A 20,347-nucleotide genomic window follows, 5' to 3' on the forward strand; every position below is an offset into this window, starting at 1 on the left:
AGAATCAAAGCGACATCTGTCGCTGGCACCACTGGTGTTCCTATGTCGCTAATGTTAGTTTTGACGTCGGACGTCGCGTGTCCGTTTTGGCGGGCGTGCGTCAATAAGATGCATTTTAAACTTTAATCTTATTTACTGTACATCATTACGCCTTATTCAGATAATATTTCTGAAATTTGTGAGTTTGACAGAACCACCAGCACCAAACTATCGGGGTACACTGGCAATATACTGGAGTTATCAAGTTGCCCCCGAGTTGTTCGCAGATGACAAGCGTTGCAGTCCTGTGAGTGTACTAGTAGCTAGTGTACTTTGAAATCTAGTCATGGTTTGCCCGCGTTGCCAAAAAGCCGTGTCTGACTCTGACCGATGCGCCTGTCGTGGGTACTGTGGTGCACCTTTTCACACTTTTCGCTGCTTGAAGTTCTGCTACTCCATGAGAGGAATATTTTCTGGATGTGCGGATTTATTCTCCAATGGGCATTTCCGTAGCATAACCACTCGCTGCAATGATAGTCCCACTATTCCAGCCGATTCAGAAACGATCAACTCGCTAAAGGACGACATCTCCAAACTAAGTGATGCTGTCGCTACGCTCTCACTCAAAATCGCAGATTGCACCGCGTGGATTTCGTTTTAACGATTTGTCGAACAAACCGAACACACCAAAACGTAGGCGTACTTCTGATGGAACTGCTTATCGTAGTACTCCTAAGCTGGCTAAGAATTGTGGTACTAACGAAGCTATGGGTGAAGCTATAAAAATCGTTGACGACTTGTTGTGGATTTATCTCTCGGCGTTTGATTCGATGACTACCGAGCAGGAAATTATGGACTTTGTTTGTAAATGCTTGCACCTGAACGGTGACCAACCGAAGCCGAAGGTGGTGAAGCTAGTTCCCAAAGTCGGTGTTAGTAAGGAGATGAAAGGTATTGCGCTCTGTGCCGATTCCTGACCAGAGGATATCTACTTCCGAGAATTTTATGACCGCATAAAAAACGTAGCGCAGTGTGAACCGGAGCAAGGATCAAGCAAAAGATAGAGGTACATACAACAGAAACTACGGGCACACCGAAGGAACAATGGAAAAATCAGCGCTGACCTTCGCAAGCACAACCACCAACATAGCCGTTCGTATATACTCCCATGGACGCATTGCCCACAGTACTATGGGAGCTCCGGCTGGTGGTGTTAGAAACGCTATCTTGCCTAATTGCTTTACGAGTTCCAGCAACCCTCGGAGTGCCATTGATGTCAGTTCCAATGCTTCTGATCTTCCTGCTGAGATTGTAATTCGTGGTTAGGATTCCAATTCTACCGCAGTAATGGCAGATAACTCCTTTACGCTGTCAACCTAACCGGTGTCACGTGACAACATCCTCTGTTATCCGAATTCGAACAAAATACACCCTCAAATTCATTTGACACCACCATCACGCACTGTATACCGCACTTTGGAAGCCCCAGAGTTTGATGCTGTTTCCAGCCATCGGAGCTGTCCTGGTCCTGCGGTTGAGATCGGTGAAGGGGTCCTCCCGCCTGTGTTGCCAGGCAACTATTCTTCACATCGAAACATTTCTCTGCCTGACATACATTCGCGTCGCAGTTTACCGGAGCGGAATGGAGGTTCTTATGGTCTCACCGCACCCAACGTCGCCGATAATCATCTGAGCTACACCTGTACTACCAAAATGTTTGTGGCCCCAGGACCAATATTGATCAAGCTTTTCTTGCAACCGTCGAATTGGATTACGACGTGTACGTATTCAAAGAGACGTGGCTGGACGAGCTAGCTTGCCAGCTATTGAACAACGACTACTGCGTCTTTCATGTTGACCGTTGCGCTTGCGTCGACGTGGTGGAGGAGTACTAATAGCCGTGAAGCAACATGGAGCAGCTGTGGGTGACCTGAATTTTGTGCAGCTTCATCTAGATGGCATTTGAAGCAACCATACAGTATATCGATATGGGTGAGCTCGTTTTGTTCGGTGATTTCAATCAACCTCGTCTGTTCTGGAAAAGTTCGAGCAGTGGATACGCCTTCGCTAATCCGATACTGTCACAGACTTCAATGGCCAGTCAAATTCTTTTGGATAGTATGGCATTTCTTGGATTGAGGCAGCGTAATTAAATTCGAAACTGCTCTGATCGAGTACTTGTTCTTATATTTTCAAACGATTCAATTCTAACTAACGGTACCGTAACATTAGCAGCTGAAGAAGTTGTGCCAATCGATCGCCATCATCCAGCTCTCTATTTTTCTGTGGATTGTGTGCCTCCTGTATCATTTCATGAAGATGTTGACCTTTCTGAGCGTGACTTTCGTCGAGGGGATTATGATAACTTGAATGAACTGGTGCCGCAAATTGATTGGTCTGAAGTATACCAAAGCCTTCAATCGTATTCTGCACAATTGCATCATTCAAACTGTACCGCTAAAAAGACTGCCAAGGAATCCTGCTTGGTCCAATCCGCATCTTCGCACCCTGCGTCGGTGGCGCACCAAGTAACTGCAGCGATATTGTCATCAACGATGTTTGTAGCTAAAGCACCAGTTTGACGAAGCTAGTCGAATCTACCGTGGATACAATCGTTTTTGAACAAATTATACGTTAGACGGAGACAAGATGATCTTCGGCGAAACCCGAAATGGTTTTGGAGCTTTGTAAATTCAAAACGTAAGGAGAGCTGATTGCCGACTTCGGTGCACTTGGGAGATGTTAGTAGTTCTGCAGAAGTAAAGTGCGAGCTTTTCTCTCAACAATTTGCTAGCGTGTTTGATAATAGTATGCCAACTGTGGAGGAGATAGTTGTAGCTGTTGATCTGGTACCAAGAGACGCGGTGGATCTTGATGTATTCAACATCAACACAGCGACGGTTGAATCAGCTCTACAGAAACTCAAGCAGTTTTATCAATAGCATTCCTTCGTGAGTATTCAAAAAGTGTAGTGCGCTTTTGGTTGCTCCTCTTCTAGCAATTTTCAACCAATCAACAATGGTTTCCTTCTGCTTGGTCCCATATGCTTCCATTGCACAAGAAAGGATCTAAGATCTGGATCTAAGTCCCTCGAAATCATCGAAATAAGGTACTGTTCAGCTCTTGCAGGAACTACATCAGTGTCCCTTAACATGGATTTTACCCCAAACGATCCGTGGACAGCAATCTGTATGAATTTACGTCTTTTTGCATCGGCACAATGGACGATTGAGCTCAGGTTGATGCTGTTTACACCGACATAAAGGCTGCTTTTGACACCGTGAACCACGATATTCTCCTTGCCAAGCTACTTCGACTAAGCGTTTCCAGCAGAGTATGTAACTGGCTTCGTTCGTACTTAAGCAACAGGCCACTCTTTGTTAAAATTGGATCAAAAGAGTCTGCTCCGTTTACTCCGTGTTCTGGTGTGCCTCAAGGTAGCAACCTTGGTCTATTGTTATTCGTAATATTTTTCAATGACTTGACGATCCAAATTGGGGACTGTTCATTAATGCAAAAGATTTGAAAATTTATCTCGTAGTACGAAATGAAGCCGATTGCAAGCAACTTAAAGAGTTACTAGGTCGATTCGCTCATTGGTGTAACTCCAGCTTTCTCAAGTGTTGCATCATCTCGTATCAATGGCGCAAAAAGCCTATGCTGTACATCTACGATGGACAGGAACTTGAGCGCGTTGATAAAGTGAAGAATCGTGGAGTGTTGCTGGATCACCAATTCACGTTCAAGATGCATTATTCAGCTGTTGTTGACAAAACCATCCGTTAACTAGCAAGTGGTTTCGAGTGGACGAGTTGTTGCGGAAGTGCCTATTAAATGCTGTGTATTAATTTTAATTAATTCAAATAAATCCAATTTAACTATGGTTGTCATAATTCCATTCGATTGATCTTTAGGTTGGTTTCACTCAATGAATTCTTGATAAGGAATAGTCAAAATTGAGTTTTCTTCTTTAACTTAATTTAACCTAGCCCCACTTAAGCCACGTGTTGAGTTAAAGGAACTCAATTATGGGTACTTTGTTCTTACCGTGTAGCGTAAAAGAAAAAGAGATATCGCAACAAATTTTCACTATTGTACCTGTTTTCCCTTACATTAAGTGGGAGTTATTCATGCCTTCACCGCTACTTTTAAAATTTACGTGTGGGGGAAGTTTTTCAATATTTCAGATTTTAATACTGACTTTTCACAAAAGTTCAGGGACCTTCCTAGAAGTCAACTGCAATCAGAGCTGGTAAATATCACAGCTGTCATGTGACAATGAGAAAACAGGTCCTCTCACTATCACGAGACGAATCTACCGATCATATGTACTTCATAGATTTTCTAGAAACATCGAAACACTTTCGAAAACTTCGTTAAAATTCATCGCAGTATGTAGTAAGTAGTTACACAGCAGAAGTTCTGGCAATTTTATAGAAGTGCAGCAAATTTTATAGAAGTTCAGCTCATTTTGTAAAAACTCAGCAAACTTATTAGAAACTCATTGAACTTCAGAATTTTGTAGAACTTCACGCAGTTTTGTTGAAGGACTTCATAAAACATTGTTGAAAATTAATGAATTTTATAAGAATTCAGGGATTTTTTTCAACTTCATTTGATTTTTTGAAACTTTAGGGACTTTGTGGATGCTGAGGTCACATCGTATAAATTTAATATGCATTCGTAAAGAAATCAGAGAATTTCGAAGACATTCAGAGTGCTTTGTGAAAATTCGGGAAATCTCCTTAGAATTGGTTGAATTGGTTGGGTGAAGTTTTTTTTCTCTCCCTTGCTTTGTTGTCCGTCGATCTTGTTTTCCGTACTGATTACCAATTCTACCGACGCCAGGGAGGCAGCTGCCACACCTGGATCCTATCTATCGTCCCAACGGCTTTACTTCCCTTCCGAAGAAAGGCGTGATTAGAGGTTTTATACCTCAGAAAATACCGGCGGCGCCGACTGGGATTGAACCCAGGCCCTTTGCGATGAAAGGCAATCATGCTTACCACTACACCACCGGCGCCGCTTTCGTTGAAGTTAAGGGAACATTTTTAAATTTTAACAAACTTCATATAAATCCTTCTTTTAGTTTCATGGCACTTCGTTAAAGTTTAATGGATTGACAATAGATCAGGAAATTCCGTAGAAATTCAGGAAACTTTGTAGAACTTCAGGGAGCTTCACAGGAAATCAAGGAAATTCTAAATAGTTCAGGGGACTTTTTAAACTGTAGTGAACTTCATAGGAACTCTGAGAATTTTATAGAAGTCAAGCGAATTACGTAGCAATTCGAGGAACTTCGTGAAACTCCATAGAAGTGCTGGGATTTTTTAAACTTCGTAGAAATTCATACAAAATTCTACAATTGAGCTTCGTGGAAGTCCAGGGAATTTCGTAGAAGTTTAGAGAGTATAGTAAAAGTTCAGCGTACTTCTTAGATTTTCAAACTTTGTTTCGCCCAGATGTATAAGAAAAATCGTATAAAAGGTTCAAGGTCTTTCCAGAATTTTGGAGAAGTTCATGGATGTCCTAAATCCTAATTATGGAACTTGGAAGAAGTTGATGGAGCTTCTTAGAAGTTGGGAATATTTCTAAGAAGTAAAGATAAGGGAGCTTTGTAGATGTCCAAGGATTATTGGATCAATTTTTCCACCCATCTGGCTTTTTTTTTCTGGTGGAAAATGCCACCTTCACCATCTGCTGAGTACGGTGCTGTGCATAACTATTGCAGAAATGTAAATTCAGGAAATTTTATATATCGGAGAAATGGCTCTAAGATTGGACCCAACGCTAAAAATATGCTATTTATCAATTTTATCTAGATGAACGCGTCATTGGGACGGTACCAATGGATATTTTTTGTCACTATTGAAAATTTAGCTGATTGCTGAACTAATGTATGGCCCAAATTAGGGACATTTAGACCGACAATACATCCATTTTCCCTATGTTCGGGAAACTTCGTAGAGAGAATTAAAAAAAAAACCGGGTGCTTTGTAAAAATTTGGGAAATCTTCGTAGATTTGGGAGCTTTACACAAGGATCGGAGTTAAATGCTTTGTTTAATTTTAAGAAACTTCATAAAAGTCCTTCTGTGAGTTTCATGGCACTTCGTTAAAGTTAAATGGACTTTAAAATAGATCGGGAAATCCCGTAGAAATCCAGGAAACTTTGTAGAACTTCAGGGTACTTCGCAGGAAATCTAGGAAATTCTAAATAATTCATGGAACTTGGTAGAAGTGTAGTGTACTTCATAGGAATTCTGAGAATTTTATAGAAAGAAAAGTGAATTACCCAAGTAACCAACAAGCCTGCTAATCACCCTTTTTGGAATATAAAGCTGATGTACGAGTAATATTTTGTTTAGAAACCATATAATAACCCTATATCGCAAAGAGGGCGATTATCGGGTAGTTAGCGGGTTTGGTGGTTACTTATGTACGTAGCTATTCGGAGTACTTCGTAAAACTTCATAGAAGTGCTGGGATTTTTTTTATACAGCCAATGAACTTTTTCCAAAATTGTAGAAACTCCTTGAACTTGTGGAAGTTGAGGGAATTTCGTAGAAGCTCAGAAAGGATTGTAAAAGCTCAGAATACTTCAAAGAAATCTTCAAAGTTTGATTTGGGAACTTACTGGAAGTTTTAGGAACTTTGTTTCGCTTAGATGTATAAGAAAATTCGTAGAAGGGGTTCAAGGTCTTACCAGAATTTTGGGAGAGTTTTTGGATGTCCTATCATCATGGTTGAATTGAGAGAATTTTTCAGCAAAAAATAAATTTTAATATTACATCCAAGAGGATGCACTTCAATCATGTCGAAAATCTCATGTAATTTTTATGACCACAAAAATAAACAAATGCAGTAAAAGCAGCGTAATGTAAGTTCATGCACTGTATCAATGGTGATTTTGTCCTTTTTGGCAAGTAATATTACACCATATTTTTGACACGATTGAAGTACTCCACTTTCATGTGATATCAAAATATTTTAGCTATCATTTAAATAACTTAGAAACGCCAAAAAGACCTTAAAACCGCATAACGCATGACGTTTCCTACCACTCGAACTTTAGCATGGAGCAATATCTTGACTTTTTTTATTCTTAGGGTTTAATTTACGATCTCCCTAATATTCTTCAATTTATTAACTCAATGTCTAAACCTCTCTTGAAAAACATCGTCCAAAAACTAGTCGGCCAAGTGATTAAATATAGCAAAAAACCTTTGCTCGATTCGTGATGTCTAGTTCTCATATCAAGGAGAGGAGGTCTGACAATGACGTCACGTCTGGACATGCATAAGAAAGCATGATAAGGTAAGAGTCGACTAGTTTTCTTCAGATCACCTCGGTCTTGAACTGTACTAAATCAATATAATAATAAAAAATCTCGTATGGCTGAGACCTTAGAATTTTTTTTTTAATTTCGATGAGTTCTAGAATTGTTCGTTGGAATTATATTCCCGTTATTCACTAAAATGATTTATAGATTTATTACATTTTCGACAAATTCTTTGGGTTTCATAAGATGTATTGCAACCACTTCACACGAAACTTAAATTTTCATCGATATATATATATGCCCTTCCACCGCCATTCAGATTGAATTGCAGTATTTTCCTTGTCTTTAACGTGTGGCATACCATGCGGCTCCTGAATTTTCCATTGAAATAGAGCCTGCACTTATTTAGTTGTAATCTATTTACGAAGCTCTACCTCGGAGCTCTCACTTGGTACAGTTTGCTGTTGCCTTGAACTCACAGACCATGCTAATGTGTAACTGTAGTGCTTCCTATCAAAGGTGAAAAGTACTTTTCTTATTGAAGCACTCTTTGGAACATTTTTCAAACCCTCAGAACGAATTAAGAAATAAACTCAGCAACACTAGACCGTTGAAACTCTCTCTCGCATAATGCCCTAATCCCTATGCATAACATTCCCCCGCACATCATCCAGTGCTTTTCCCCAAACAGTTAGTTGGACGTACCTCGCAAACTCGGCTAAGTGAGCATTCACCATTCATATAATTCTTCAGAAGTTATGCTGGCTGAGCAAAGCAGTACTTTTTTTTCTCCCCCTCCAGTCGCAACGCAATCGCAATGCACTTTGGACGAGCTTTTGGCAGCCGTTTCCCGTATCTGCCCGCATATTGATGTACGGCCGCCACCCGGTACTGGCAGAGGATAAAAGTTATTCATGTTTATGTAAATATATCGCCGTTGACGCCGACGGAAAGTGTCGGGAATCCGTCGCATCCGAAACTTGTGATGCCGGTGTTTTTTGCTGCCTGCATTTTGCTTGGCATGCCGGCGAGAGCTTTAGGATTCTTCGTTTTGTCATTCATAATTTGTTTCTTTCGGTGAGCGGGAAAGAATGGGAGTTAGAATTGCAAAAGCATCCGAAGAGTTTCGCCTAATGCTCAGCACAACACAAACAAGAATGGCTTTAATGGAATTTTAATATCTTTGTTGGTGGCCACACAAGTGACGCTTCTATGGCCGGTGTGCTCTAGTTTGTAGCCCTCGTCCGAGTGAGGACATTTACATAAATTCTAAATAGTACGAAAGGTGGTGCTTACCTGCGATTCATATCCGCCCGGCCGATCGTTCATCAGGCTCGGTGTCGAGGGCAAAGAATTATCACAGGTGGACATTTTACGTTTTTTCTTACTGTCTACTGTCATTTCCCGGTCTTCCGAGGGCGAGTAACCGCAGTCGTCGGTCATCGGCGTGAGCAGATCGGCACTGGCACTGCGCTGGTGTTCTCGCGCCTGCTGTTCCCGTTCTCGCTGTAGCTCCCGATGGACCTCCCGCCGGTCTCGCTCCCGTAGCTCTTCCCGCTCGCGATGTTCCTTGTCCCGCTGCAGCGGATGGTGGAGAGTATTGTTGTTGTTATTGTTGTTGTTGTTGTTGTTACTGTTGATGGTGTTGTTGTTGTTGACACTGGTCGGCGGTGCCGAGTCACGTCCATCGCGGGAATCACCCCTCGCTCGGTCGGCCCGGGTTTTGTCCGCCTCGGAGGCGTACCGATCGGCACTGCTCTCGGTGAGACCTCGTACCTACAAAGTGCACACAGAACGGAAGGTTAGTCTTGGATGGATCGCTGTACGATTTAGCTTCGAACTTACTTTTAAACTCTCCGCCGTCTTGAGGAAGTTCTGCAGGTTGTGCTGGCCAACGTTCACCTCGCCCTGGTACATGAAGTTGAGCAGGGCACGCATTTCACTGACCTCGACGTCGCGCAGGTAGATGATCGGATGCGGGTGTTTGTTTTCGAGGAAGATCTGTTCAAAGTACGGACTGCACGCGGACAGTATCGCTTGATGTGCCTGGGGAAAGAGGAGGAAAAAAAACGGAGGTGTTAGATTAGTGTGTCTTTTTGGTGTTGCAGGAGAACTATTTCTAAATGAACTGGCCGAATGCTGGTTATTTATTGAATAATTTTTTATATAATACCATTTTCTATACACTGAAAATATTTTTTCGTTTATTTTCTCACGCTCCTTTCGTAAAAATGGGTTTCGTATATAAAACATATTTTTCGCTAATTGTGCGAATTATTCGTATTGCATTTCGTCAGGTACAATGCTATCATAACGCATTATTCGTATAATACATGAACTGAATTTCGTATGGAAGTAACACGAGGATCATCCGTGAATTCGTGAACATTACAAAACCATTCGTTTACCTACGAAACCCATTCGTGCACATAGCTAGTATGCACGCATGTCATTCGTGACAATTACGAAATCATTCGTTCTTGTACTAATTGTATTCGTTTGTGGTGTGAATGTTTACGTACAATGACAGCCAGAATAAAACATAATATTTGTGAGTGAAGAGTGAGATAAGTTACTCGATTCGTTTGGCATTAGCATGTGGAACTGTGGCGGTTTGGTGTTGGATATTATTGGACCGATTCCCAGTGTCCAAGTGCCCATAATACTCTGCAACTGCTACCAAATAAACAGATTTCCAATCAACAAGGGAATACGTAACATGGAGGAGCAGACATTGATCAACCTGAGAATCTTGTCGTATACGAGCTGTCGATATCGGCCGCGGCGCTGACTACGGTTTGTTTTACTTGCTGGAGATCAACATGACGGATGCGTTCTACTACTACTACGTTGCCATCCAAGAGTTCAAGAACTATAGCAGGAACGAGTAGTTTACGGTCCTAGGAGTTGGTAAGTAATTAACTTCCGTTTTGAAATTCGTTATGGAACTAATCTTTTATTTAATTTTATCCACAGCATGGCGATTTCTTCCCAAATGAAAAGGTGGCCGATTTGGTGCGTGTTTTATGAAGTGAATACCCGGACTCCAACCTGGACGGAATTTTGAGCGGGGGCACTTTCGACAGAATTAATCGCCTAGGTCAACCTACATCGGCGTCATCGGTTTGGGATACTTTTCAAGAACGTGTCTGCGGCCGAGGAGCTTCCGGTCGACTTTCTTCTAGAGGTTCAAGGTATCTCGACCAAAGTGGGTCTTGTTCATCGGTGGGCTCGATATGGGTTTTGATTTACGCTGCTGTTTTTTTGATATCAGTGCATATGAGAATGTAGTTTACAATTATAAATACATTTTGAATTCCAAAAAAAGATTATTTTATTAATGAACGAAAGTTTCGTACAATCTACACACGTTGTTTTATAAGTATACGAATGTTTCCTATTATTTTCAATTGATCGATGTTTTCTCACGAATAATTTGTATTTATTTTATGAAACATTCGTAGCGCGTGTAGCAGTGCTTCGTAAAATATAAGAATATTACGCAGTAAATGATTTTGAGAATTTGAACGAAACCTGCTTCATAGATATTACGAATCTATTTCGTTGCAGATAACAACGAATGAATTCGTCAAACAAACGAATGCATTCGTTTAATAAATGAAATTTTATTTTCAGTGTAAAGGAGCTGAAATCTAGATCAGGAATATATCGCATTTAGGATGGCGAACGGTTGTGTTTTTTATCATAGGGTAACCAACTTGAATTGGACCCCTACATATTTTGGACCCTTTTCATATATTTTCCTCGCTTACTGTCTAGTTTCTTCAAATTCATCTGGGTTGATGTTGTAATTACATTCTTTCAATTAGTTGCTATGTCTCAAGATCATTAGTTCACCTCAAATTGCTTACAATTGCTCAATTTATGCAGTTTTAGAAAATGTTATCGAAAAAGTTTCATGTTTTGACGTTTGTCTAGAGGAATCAGCGTTAGTGTACTTGTTTTAATTTGGTCTAAAATATACAATTCAATGATTTTTTTTATCAAATCAGTTTATCTGACTTTGGAAGATGTATTTCACGTGTTTATAAATATTTCACCTTAAGATTTTACTTAAAAAATATTAAATAAAAAGTGTCCAAAAAAGATCGTAAAAAAATGTTACCAACTTATTTTGGACACTTATCAAATGAGAATCATCAAAAGAGCGACAAAAAAAAATCCGGTAGGTCGATCGTGCTATTATATCAGATTTCTGATTAAATTGGTAAGTAAATCAATCAAAATTATATGAATTCATTGTTTTTAAATATATTTCTTGTTTATCAGGCGATTCAAAATGGGAAAAACGGCAAAACACGTAGAGTGGTCCACTCTGAGTTTTCCTAGTTTTCCTAGTTCCTAGTTTTCCACAAAAGTTTTCCTATCTCCCAAAGGCATTTAACTAAGGGGCTGTTCATAAACTACGTAGACGCTTTAGGGGGGTGGGAGCGCTTGGCAGATGTCTACGGTCCATACAATTTTTTAAATTTTGTGTTTGAGACTGTCTTCTACGGAAGGGGGGGGGGGGGGGGTTGAAATCTCTCAAAAACCGTCTAAGTAGTTTATGAACAGCCCATACAAAAATAATATGGACTGCAAGCAAAGAGTCAGGTCTCCGTATTAAGATTTACTTCTGAATGATTTTTTTTATGGTATGATCAGTTGTTTCCTTATGTTATATTATATTTCCTCCGTTACTCGCGCCAACTTTTGTAACACGAGTACTCACGCGTTGTACTTTGTACAACATTGTGAGTTTTCCATTTCCATTTTGCAGCCGAGCTACCAATCGATCTGAAATCAACGAGTATTCCTCAAAAAACTTGCTTTTAACTAAACAAGCTAAATATTTATTACAGTTAACCCCCAAAGTTACTGTCTTCGAAAAAGTTGTTCAGGAGTTCAAAGCCTATAGTTCAGAATTTTTTCACTATATGGTGCTAGTATATACGTGAAATTCTCATATAAAATATCTCGAAATCCTGATCATATAAAAAGTTAGTGTCTTCGGCAAAGTTGTTCAGGAAGTCAAGGCCTTTTTGCTGGACTTAAGTTCAGAGTTTTCTCACTTTGCAACGCTTGTATACATGAGGAATTCTCGCATATAAAATATCTCTAGATCCTAACCAGACAGAAAGTTACTGTCTTCGGCAAAGTTGTTCAGGATGTTAGGATCTTTTCGTTGGTGTACAGTAATTCAGAATTTTCCCTTTACGTGGCACTAGTATGCGGGTCATTCAGAGATATTTTATATACAAGGATTTCACGTGTCTTTCAACGTCACCTAGTGAGAAAATTATGTACTTTCCACCAACGATAGGGTTTGATCTCCTGGACAACTTTGCCGATTACAGTACATTTTTAGCAGGTCTTGAGATATGTCATATGCGAGAATTGCACGTATATACTAGTACCATGAAGTGAAATATTCGGAACTACCGTCCACTAGCCAAAAGGCCTTGATCCCCTGAACAACTTTGCCCAAGACAGTAACATTCTATCTTGTCATGCTCTCTAGATATTTTATATGAGAGAATTTAACGTGTATACTAGAACTACATAGTAAGAAAATTCTGAACTATTCTACACCAAGCAATAGGCTTTGACCTCCTGAACAACTTTTTCAAAGACAGTAACTTTCTATTTGGTCAGGATCTCGAGATATATCATATGCGAGAAGTGTATATGTATACAAACGCCACGTGGTGAGAAAATTCTGAACTACTGTCTACCAGTCGAAAAGTCTTGACCCCCTGAACAAGTTTGCCCAGTACAGTAACTTTCTAGCTGGTCAAGAACTCGAGCTATTGTATATGCGAGAATTACACGTATATACTAGCGCCTCGTAGTGTGAAATTTCTGAACTACTCCACCAACGAAAAGAGCTTGACTTCCTGAACAACTTTGCTGAAGGCATTTACTTTCTATCTGGTCAGGATCTAGAGATATTTTATACACGAGAATTTCACATGTATACTAGCACCACGAAGTGAGATAATTCTGAACTATTGTACACTAAGAAATAGGCTTTGACCTCCTGAACAACTTTGCCCAAGACTGTAACTTTCTATCTGGTCAGGATATCGAGATATTCGATGTTGTAACCAATTAAGTCAATCCCACGTAGTATGGACACAGTTTACGCGGTTTCCATTTACATTTTCTCTATTATCCGCATTTTGGGGGTTAAAAAGTTTAGCTTTTTTAGTTCAAAACAAGTTTTTTGAGGAATACAAGTTGGTTTCAGATCGATTGGCAGCAACAAAATGGCAATGGAAAACTCATATGTGTTGTACAAAGTACAACAGCGCGAGTAACGGGGGGTTAACTTTTATGCATACCGTAAAACGGGGTGTAATTGATCAGCGGGGCAAAATTGATCGCTGAAATTTCTCGTGATATTTTTTCATGTGTAACATGTTTTTCGTTACTAAGCGTACGAATGTATCTTTGTATACATTGTAAAAATATTATGCATAAGTACAATATTGGGTATACTCAGCGATCAAATTCACCCCGCTGATCAATTTAACCCCGTTTTACGGCACCTTCTTTAAAAAATTTCCCACCTAGACGGACCTAACAAATGCGAGATAGGAAGAAGTGACCGTCGTAATTAATTTTAGGCTCATAGGTTGAAAGAACTTCAGCATGTCCAAAATATATTCGTTCCCATTCAGTGTGTCCAAAATATATTATGGACACTGTCCAAAATCAAGTGGAAGGGTCCAAAATATGTGAATATCATGATGTGAAAAGAATTATTTTTTCGAGTATATATCAATAAATAAAACATCTAGTGACATTTTACATCCAAGATGAGTAGCTTTCGAACACAACCGCATGTAAATTGCATAATAATAATAAACAAATAATAATATTTTGACATAAACGTGATCTCACTTCCTCTAGGGGTCCAAAATCAGTTGGTTACCCTATATAAGACAATATGCTCGCAGTTTTACAAACTGGAATGTCTCCAGAAGAAATTGTTGCCATCCATTCAGTCCCTCCAGGCTCCCTTCAAGTTCTGACCACAGGTTGCGACTTGTTATTTCAGTAGGATGTACTATGATTACACAGGTTCAGAGAAATTCAATTTGTTCCAAAAAACCTCAACCCACAATTGTACCCAGTTCAGAGGTGGTACATGTTCTTTTTCTATTGGGATGCTAAAGTTTGAGTTATATAATATCTGGACGCAAAAAAACGGATATATCTTGGAACCAACTTAATGAAATAAAAATGTCGATTACTCAAAATGAAGGTCATTTATTGCACTTTAAAGGAGAAAGAGCGAAAAAAATTATTCCGATTTGGCTTTGATGAAATCTTGAAGTTTTCTTCGAATACCACTCATCATATTTTGGACACTCTGTTGGCTAACCTGAGCGGCCGTTTTGTTCCACCATCTTTTCGTCTTTGTCGCATCCCGAGTCACCTTTCCACTCTTCTTCAATTTCTGTTTGACAACTACCCAATATTTCTCAATTGGGCGGCATTGAGGGCAGTTGGGCGGATCTATATCCTTTTCGAAGAAATCTATCCCGTTGTCTCGATACCACTGTAGAACTTCTCCGCCCGGTATGGCAGTTTGCCAAATCAGACCAAAACTTACAGGTCCATTGTGAGCCTTAATGTACGGAAGAATACGTTTTTTCAGGTACTCCTACTTGTACATTTTGGAATCCATAGATTGTCACAAAAACCTGGGTTTTTTGACCGCAGCAGCAAATAACATTGCCAGATCATAAGCATTTTTGCAAATTTATCGGCAAAAACCGAATTTGAACTTGCTAGGAACATCATCTCGACCAGTGGCTTTTAGAACTTTTGTCCGGGAAGCTGTCCATTTTTTTTCCTCTGTTCGGGACCAAACACTACTGCGACCAGTAAATTGATCTATTGTAGTATATCCCGTGTCCTTAGTTTAGTGCATGTCGTATTACTCCATCACTATTGAGAAATGATAAGTATTCGATTTTTTTTACAGTTGTCATTCTTGCATTTATCGCAAGGACCCGACTCTAATTGAAAGGTCCCGCTATTTATACCCTTCGGAGTGTTGAAACCAGGGCTCTAAATTTTCGAACCTCTAAAATGAACTCGTGTTTTGTTTCTTTCATACATACGTGTTCGACGCTTCATTTCTATGACGCCTAGCTAGACTATCAACAAGAAACGAAAATAAAAGGAAAGGCTGGCTGTGGAACTTCTCGTCGTTGCTTTGCTCATCGCTTTCAATGTAACTAACGTCGATTTTCTAGTTAAACGAAACCTCATTATGGATTTCAATCCCCTTTCACGAACACTCTATCACTCTATCTTTCAATTTGTTTAAAATGCGTTATGTCCCGTTTTCGATCATTTTTTTTTAGATAAATATATGGATGGAAGATAAATTAAAAATATTACGTGTAATCTTCAAGTGTATCACGTGAGAAAAGCTTTAAATGTGTTATTTCATTTTCCGTCATATTCGTCATGAAACCTCTGTTGATGTGTTTCATGAAAGAGAAAACTATCAAAGTCGAGCGCTCTTTTGCTCATCCGTTTCACCGAAGCTTCAAAGCGACGGGAGAAAGAGAGACAAGCGATTGAACATTTGTTTGTGCGTGACTGAGGTTCTAGAATGCTGCGAGAAGTTCAAGGTTATTCCGAGGAAAACTAAAAGAAAATTGAATTAGAAGGATAGCTTTATTGAAATGTTTAGGAATATTTCAATGGAAATCAGAATGGACTATTCTGAGGTCTACAAAACTACTTGAAAGTTCCCAAAGCTTTCCTGAAGATGATGAAAGCGCCATAAAATTCTTTTGTAGTTTGAGAAACTAGCCTGATGCTCACAATACTTCTCATCAAATTCCTAAACTTTCCTGAACTTTATAGGACTTCCTAAAGTATCCTCAATGTTTTCAACGTTGCCTTGAAGTTTCGACAATTTTCGGCAAAAGATTCCCTGACGCTTCTGACGTTTTCGGATCAATCAAAGAATTTATGGAACACCCCATAATTCCACGGAAATTTTTGTTAGTCTCTGCAAACTTGCTTAAGTTAATAGGATTATTCTGAAGTACTCGAAACTTCCATCGCTGAATATCATGAAATCATCTAAAAGTATCTAAATATATAACATGTTCTCTGGAATTTCTTGAAGATATCACTGATTGCTAAAAGTTCTCGCATTTTTTTTTAATTAACATCGTTCATTTTCTCTAATCAATTTAGCAAAATTTTCGCATTTTTTTTAAGTTCTTGAAATCTCCAGATATAATGTTTAGCTCTAGTTTAAAATACTCTCACGTTTTCCGGATGTTCATATAGTTTTATCACGTTTCAGAAATTCACTCGGAGCTTTGCTGAAATTTCCGGAAATCTTTAAGGTTTCTACAATTTCCTTGAAATTATTTGAACTGCCCTTTGATTCTCCAATATGTCTTGATGTTCTCGAAGCTTCCCTAAAACTCTCAATTGTATTGAAGATCTCGGTTCTGCTCGGAAATAAATGGAATTCCCGTGAACACATTTAAATTTCCCTAAAATTCTCGGAACATATTAAGGGTTCTCGATTTTTTTTCAGCACATCATGGAACTGTCCTGAATTTTTCTAAATTTTCGATTCGAGATCTTTAAACTGCTCCAAAAGTCTCCAAAAAAAGAACTAAAGACACGGAAACTGCTTTTAAGATCTGAAATTCCCCAAAAATCTCTAGATCTAGCTTTTCTGAGGTACTTAGTACTTCGCTTGACACCTTTAAAGTTCTCTGAAATTTTAGGAACTTCATAAAAGTTCCCGAAAATTTTCGGATGCTAAAAGAACTGCTTTGAGGTTCTTAAAGCTTCCAGTAAGTTCCCCACATTTTCAGCGTGTTAAATTCTTTTATGTTCCCGCAGTTTGTTTATGGAGCTTCACTGTGATTCTTAGCATTTCTTTTCATTACTTAGAACTTCTTCAAAGTTCCTTCAATCACGAACTTAAAACAAATCATTTATTTTTTCCTTGATTGTGGCATTTTGAAAATTTTCATTATCTTGAACATGGAATACGAAGCTTCAAGATATTGAAAAAATTTAGATCTTAGGCTTTCTCAAATTAAGTAAGTTTATTTTAACTTTATTAAGTGAGAAATTAAGTAAGTGTTAAAGTTCAACATTCAATGGATTTTTTTAAAAAACTGTTTGCCATGTCTTAAAAAAGATTGGTAAATTGCTGTTGTTTTTGATCTACCAAAAAAAGCATATTTTTAACGCATTTAAAAAAAACTTTCTTATTATAAACCTGGAATTTATCCGTTAAAGTACTGGAAAAATTTGGAAAACTCAGGTAATTATATTTAGAAAAATGAGTAGACACACTGTATATAGGAAAAGACGATTAAACGCCACAAAGAAAAGTGGCTTTAGTGGCTTTAAAAAAAGAGACTTTTTAGTGACTGGCTTGAAAAAGGTGACCAAGTCACTAAAAAGTGACTCGCTACCAGCCCTGTGATGTAAATCAATGAATGGAAAAAAGCTCTCGATAGTCATAGCGAGCAAGTGATTGGTTGTTTATGGCTAAAAAATTTGATCAATTTTCAATAGTTAAGCATTGATAAACAACTTTCATCTTTGCACAGAAACAAAATCTTACATTCAATCTGAATAAAATGGAGTGATTAAAATTGAATTGCATTCATAAATGACCATGTTATAAGCGTTCAAAATCTGACACTATTTCGTCACACATTTTGTTTTTGATTTGCACCCCAGTTATAGTCCACGTGCGTTTTTTTGGATGTAAAATGTAGCACCGAAGGATACCAAATTTATAAACTTTAAATTCTTAACGCCTATAGTTTGATATGGAAAAATTATATCGATTGGATGCTGAACGAACTGAATATTTTAAAAATCAAACGAAAATTATGCTTTGAATATTAAAAAAAACCTAAGATGATCTCCTGGTAGATTGGAATCTTTTTCATCATATATCACGAAATGGTAGTATATATTTTGTTTTGATAGAGGAATGCACAAGAAGTGCACAACAACAGCAGCAATCACTTTGCAGTGACAAGCTGCTAGTTCTTATTTATTGTTCACAAACTGTTGACAACGGTGGGATACTTACTTTGACAATTCCATTATCGCAGGCGAGCGTGACATCACACAGTTTCTCATCTTCCAGCAGGGTTCTGAGCACGGTTGTCAGGTTGGACTGATGGTTGTTCCAGCGTAGGCAATACTGCTGGTCCATTGTTCCTGTGTCAGTGCTGTTCCTGTAAATACACCAGAAGTAAAAATCACGTTAGTCCCAATTGTCCTAATCACATGCATTCAGTCTAATTTAGCCCGGCTTAATAGGAAAGTAACCCTTATGCCACATCACGAAAGAAACATAACCTTTTCATTATTTGCCACTTCAGTCTTGCCTTTTCTCCTTCTCCGTTGAGGGGGAGGGGCGCTGCTGGTTGCTTGGCTGGCTTGGTAAACATGCCATTTTCTTCGTTTGAAAGGGAAGTTTGGTGGTTTTCACCGGAAAACGAAAAGACGAGCCCACACTCACACACTCACAGGACGGCAGACTCAAAATTGTAGAAAATGTACGGGTGCGGTGACAAATTAAATATACCTTCTCGACCACAAAAATTCTCGAAAAAAATACACACACACACACACTTCACATTTGAAGTTTAGCAAGACGACAGCGATGACGACAAGAAAATGGGAACCGGAAACATTTGTTACCGAAGATTGTGGCTTGCAGTCTGCTGCAGTGCTCCCTCCCAGAGTCTACTCAAGGGTTGATGATGATGGTGGTAGAAGAATGGCAGAATAAGAAAAACCCTGCTCGTGTAGCAGACTGATGGCGAATCAAGACCTCAGGGCAGACACACGGACTGGGCGCGGACAGGGAGGTTGCCTTGAAGCAGATTGTTTGCATATGACACTCTTCATTCTCAGGAACATGCAATGTAAACATTTTGGCCTCCTCCAGAGTGCTTTTTGTCAACCTGTCCGTCCGTCCTGCTCGGACTTGGCACGGTCGGAATGACTTTATCTTCAAAAGCCAGGGAGGTGCAGACCTTAGTGTAGTACATGAGCTTATAAGATGATTGTCGGTTTCGATGACAACTCAGAAGGACGAAAGGTAATTGTTTCTATCGGTCAAGTGAAACAAAAGCTTAGTCAACATGATTTTTGGCTACCTTTTGAATGTGTCGAAGGAAGAAATCAAAGAATTGCTCAGTTGTTCAAAGAAGATAAATAGAAGTAAATTGACCGAAATGTTGACCGAAACATTTGTCTTACAATTTGAGCTCAAACAAAGCATTCAACGAGCATCATTGAACTGTGCAGGTTGTATGTCACCATGTTTCCTCTCACTTTTGGCCTCAAAATTGAGCCAATCCGGTTGACCACGCGGATTACTCTATTATCTAATAAAATCAAATACGATCCAGTCGGCATCGTCGTCGTCGTCGTCATCATTGCCACTTGGGTGTCACTTTTCTGCGTGAAGATCTTCGTGTGACCGTCAGCTTTGCCAATCCTTTCCCTTCCGAACATTCGGCAGCCTAATATTGGCTCATGGCGATGCGTCCGTTGTGCGACAAGTTCTCATAAATTTAGCGATTTTTTTTTTCCAACGTCTCCATTACACCATTAGACGACGGTCGAATGAAGCCAGTGGGCACGTTCGCCAAAATATACCAGTTTCATTGTTTGGCTTGGCAGTTTGTTAGCTCTCCGCATTCGCAGTTCAGCTCAGAGCTTCCTCTCGAAAGGGGCCTGCTAACCTTAACCTAAAAAATTAATTTAATTTTGTTTAACCCCGCGGTGGCAATAACGAGCCACGTGTGAGAGCTTAACCGAAGACTCGAACACAATTGGATTGCAAGCTTGCCAAAAATGAGAAAACTTTCAGTACATGCGTAGGGTTTGGCTGAAGCCTTGAAAGCCGACAGTCGTAGGGTGAGTGAGGTTGGTTTAGGGCAAGACGTGCCTAGGAGCAGGTATGTCAGTCAGTAAATACTTGTTAGCCTTAGGTGTGCGAACGAAAACGGTGCGTGGCACGCCAGACACTTTGCGTGACAGGGCACGT

At 39.4% G+C, this 20,347-nt stretch overlaps 1 protein-coding gene across 8 annotated transcripts in view; it reads right to left on the reverse strand.

Moving 5' to 3' along the window:
- The window catches only part of LOC135700496 (sex determination protein fruitless-like), a 790,809-nt gene that overhangs the window by 113,526 nt on the left and 656,936 nt on the right, over positions 1 to 20,347 (reverse strand). For all 8 annotated transcript variants that reach the window (XM_065221037.1, XM_065221038.1, XM_065221031.1 and 5 more), the window contains 3 exons: positions 18,374 to 18,521; positions 9,106 to 9,306; positions 8,557 to 9,036 (listed from right to left, as the gene is read on the reverse strand). In XM_065221037.1, the coding sequence (XP_065077109.1) occupies positions 8,557 to 9,036; positions 9,106 to 9,306; positions 18,374 to 18,521 (829 nt within the window). The remainder of the gene's footprint in view (positions 1 to 8,556; positions 9,037 to 9,105; positions 9,307 to 18,373; positions 18,522 to 20,347) is intronic.

This window comes from Ochlerotatus camptorhynchus, unplaced genomic scaffold, assembly GCF_037179485.1.
Source record: "Ochlerotatus camptorhynchus isolate MF236.1 unplaced genomic scaffold, CSIRO-AGI_Acam_v1.1 ptg000137l, whole genome shotgun sequence".
Classification (NCBI taxonomy): domain Eukaryota; kingdom Metazoa; phylum Arthropoda; class Insecta; order Diptera; family Culicidae; genus Ochlerotatus; species Ochlerotatus camptorhynchus.